Raw genomic sequence first — 3,803 nt, forward strand, 5'->3', positions numbered from 1 at the left:
TGTCTCCTCATCGCTAAGGTGTGCCTGAAAGTGTCTGCCCATTGGGACTGCGTGAGGTTGCTTGCAAAGTGACTGTTAACATTTATGTCGAGCACTATAAATCATAAAGTGCTCCACGTATTTGGCTACTACTATAGTTCTACAATCTATCAAGGGTCAAGGTCCTTGGAAATCAAAGAAGGAAGATGCATGTAGTCAGATTTACCAATTCTTCATTTTCAAATTCCGGGTTACATTGTGTTGCTTCTTCTGTCACTGGTTTCTGAACAATGTTTCTACAGACGAGCCAGATGGTCAGACTAGCAAAGAACATCCCGATATCAGGTACAAACACTCTGATCCCATTGCCAGCATCCGCTCCCTTTAAGCTATGGAGGAAAAAAAAAAGGAGGGAGGAAATTTAGTTGTTCTCATATTCTATGGTTAAACCATCTTATAGTATATTTCAGCCTTCTTTATTTTTTAAAATAAAAGATACTCAGTTTCTGTCTTAGTAGACTTTATAAGACCTCACAGTCTTATGAAATCTACTAAGATTGAGGAAGATTTCAGCATCTCACTAAAGCTGCAGAAGTATTATGAAGAACTCTCACTGCCAAAACATGCTAACGAACTGTACTGTTGTTAAATAAACCACATGTCCAGTACAAATGCAGTTGTTTGCAATCTAGCTGAAGCGGTTAAAAACTAGACATATTCTAGCAGCTGAAAGATATTTTGCTTCTGACACAAATCTGAAGGAACAATGGAGAAAATGTTAAAGCGATCCTTGAATCTAGGACCTCCTCATTATTTTATATACTTGGTTGATTTTGTCTTCCACACTGTTCCACGAAAGGTGGATCTAGTAGGTTTCTTCTTTTATCTTAGAGGAGTCACACTAGACTTAGAATGAGACTCGGATTCAAGTCTGAGGCTAACCCTTAGTAGCTGCGTTCCACTGGAGGGCTCCTCACAGCCACTTCTCCTTCCTGTATGCCAAACCATAACACTATGTGCCTTCCTATCCCATTTCAGTGAAATTAGATAATAGGTCGTGATTTTAGGAAAAAAAGATGAATACATATGTATGAAATAACACACATGAAAGTTCTTTGTAAAGTATGAAACACATATTTCCACTCCTACATTTCGAGAACAGCATCATCCATTGACCTTTAGATGATTTTCATATTTATACAGCATTTGTCATTGTAACTGAGGTCTTGAAACAAATACGGTACAGCAGGCAGCAATAGTCAAAGAATGAAGTAGAGAGGAAAGGGCATCAGCTGAAAGAAGAGGAGGGACCTGCCTGGAAAGGTCACATGGACACTGTCTGTGATGCTGGGTAGTGTCCAGGGGCAATGAAGGTGGGAATGATAGGCAGTATGTGGAGTCACCAGCGTGTCACGTCAACTGAAATGTCCTCCGGCTGAGCCCACTCTGCTGTGAGCAAGCGACCACAGAGCTTAATAACCATTTCTCACACCATTCAGCATGTGACACAGTCTAGTCACATCCCTCACAGCAGTGCCAGATGATTGCCCAGGGTGCCACCACCATTGGAGTTGTTGTGCCCATGTGGTACTACAACCACAGTGTTAATTACTATTATTCAAAGCCACCTGAGGAGTGATTCCTGGCATGTTCTCTGCTCTCCCATATCATAAGGAATAAACTCTGACAAGAAAAAGCTAATGAAATGACTAGGTGATGTGAAGGAAAAGTTATACAGACTTAGGTTTACGAAATGAGTTTAGAGTAGGGAAGATACAGACAGGGGAGTCCAGGGTCTGTGCTCATACTGAAGCTTATGGAGAAGATGAGATCACCGTCTTCTCCAGAAAAATTAAGAGTGGAATGTGAAAAGAGGGGTAAGTCTTTGAAGAAATGTTTATTACAGATAAAACTTGTTTAGGGACAGGAAGCAAAAGATAGGGATATATACCACGTAAAAATATGCACACATATATATTCATGTACACTTTATGTGATTACACTCTGTATTTATTTACATTATATATATTATATATTTTGGTAAAAACATTTAAAAAATAATAAATAGCAAGACCCCCATCACCTGAAAATAAACACTGCTAACATAAAAATTATTAATAATATCTACCACTTACACAACACTTACTTTGTGCAAAGAGCTTTGCACATATTACTTAATCCTACCAACCGTCATACAGAGTTAGGCATTATTATCCTTCTTTCACATATGAAAAAACTAAGACTTCAAAAGGCAAACTGACTTCCCAAAAGTCACACACAGAGAGAATAAAATTATACTTCAGTCCTTTCAAGTATAAATTTATGCTCCCAACCACCACATTCTCATGTATGTAACCACATGGACTTCCCTTCCAATCTTTGTTCTATGCTGAGAGGTGCACATTTATAGTTAACACAACTAATCTCTTATTGTTTTGAAAGTGATTTGTTCATTTGATACATCATTAACATTTCCACAGCTCGTGGCTGGTTTCCATACATCATCATGCTCATGGCCAGATAGTACTTATTTAACTAGTTTCTACTATCGCACATAGAATGTTTCCATTTATTTGTTACTATAATACACACAAAAGTTAAAACTTAATTAAATAAAGAGCCTTCTAATCTAGGATCTTCTAGGAATCAATCTTCAGACAAGTCTAATTTGCTTTTAAAAACATGACCTGGCATGAAAATGAGGCTGGACATGTGGAGAGGACTGAAGTCATGAAGGGTAACTGATGCCATTTAAAAGAGCCTGGATTTTGTCAAAAAACATGGCCTGGAAGGGCAACTGCCCTGTGAAAACTTCATTTTTAGAAATGGCTCTAAACTCTTACCCCATGGATAAAACAAACACAATGGTGTCAGAGGTTTTTCAAAAATGGCAAATTCATTTCATGTGGGGTAAGAGTAAGAAAATTCAATTAAGAGAGCTTCATCCAAACTTCATTTATAATAATGAAATCCAATGATTGATTTTATCATAGAAAAATACATATATATTGTATATATTTAAAGTATGTTTAACATGACCAAACGGAGTAAACTAGAATTAATACCATGAGAATGAGAAGGAATTGGGGATAAATGAAACAGAGCAGAGAACGAAGGCCAGGCTTGGGTAGTGGTTCCTGCATGGGGATGAGGTTAGGAGAGTAGGCTGGTGCCACACAGATGGATTTTTGGCAACAGACCACTATAGCTCTTTCATGGAGAACAAGTAGACTGTGGCATTTTAGGAAAAGCACCAACCAAGCAGAGTTGAGGGGAGTGTTAAAGGAAAGGTAGCAAGAGCTCCAGCTGTGGCCTCAGTGGCTTCTTACACCACAACGGAGAGACTCAGAAAGCCAGAACCTTCTGCCCTTCCCACCTGTGGATTACTTTAAGCTCCCAATTTGCACACAGGCCCTCTGGGGCAATAGGCTCAGCTTTGTGCTTCTTGGTCCCACAAGAGACATTTCATACCACGTGTATATTAAGTAAATAAATGCACGTAGTTTGCAACACTTGTGCTCTACCTGCTGTACCCACTGTGATAGAATTCAGCAGCTATTAGATCCAGAATTGGGCTGCAAGCCCTATTTTGAATGGAATCATTCATGGGGCTGGCCCGGTGGCGCACTGCTACAGTGCGCCGCTTGGGAAGCGTGGCGGCGCTCCCACCGAGGGTTTGGATCCCACATACAGACCGGCTGCTCACTGGCTGAGCGAGGGGCGGGTGCAACACCGAGGGTTGCGATCCCGTAGCCGGTCCCGGTCCGGTACGGGCGCGACACTGAGGGTTGCGATCCGTTGCCGGTCACGAAAAAAGACAAAAA

The 3,803-nt window shown here is 40.4% G+C and overlaps 1 protein-coding gene across 1 annotated transcript in view; it reads right to left on the minus strand.

Annotated features, from left to right (window-relative positions):
• Positions 1-324, minus strand: part of LOC103604338 (piezo-type mechanosensitive ion channel component 2-like) — a gene marked incomplete at its 3' end in the record, with an annotated part of 102,556 nt that extends 102,232 nt beyond the window's left edge. The window contains exon 1 of the mRNA XM_008588897.1: positions 206-324. Coding sequence (XP_008587119.1) covers positions 206-313 — 108 coding nt within the window. The remainder of the gene's footprint in view (positions 1-205) is intronic.
• Between the last annotated feature and the right edge of the window lie 3,479 nt (positions 325-3,803).

This window comes from Galeopterus variegatus, unplaced genomic scaffold (assembly GCF_000696425.1).
Source record: "Galeopterus variegatus unplaced genomic scaffold, G_variegatus-3.0.2 Scaffold5091, whole genome shotgun sequence".
NCBI lineage: Eukaryota > Metazoa > Chordata > Mammalia > Dermoptera > Cynocephalidae > Galeopterus > Galeopterus variegatus.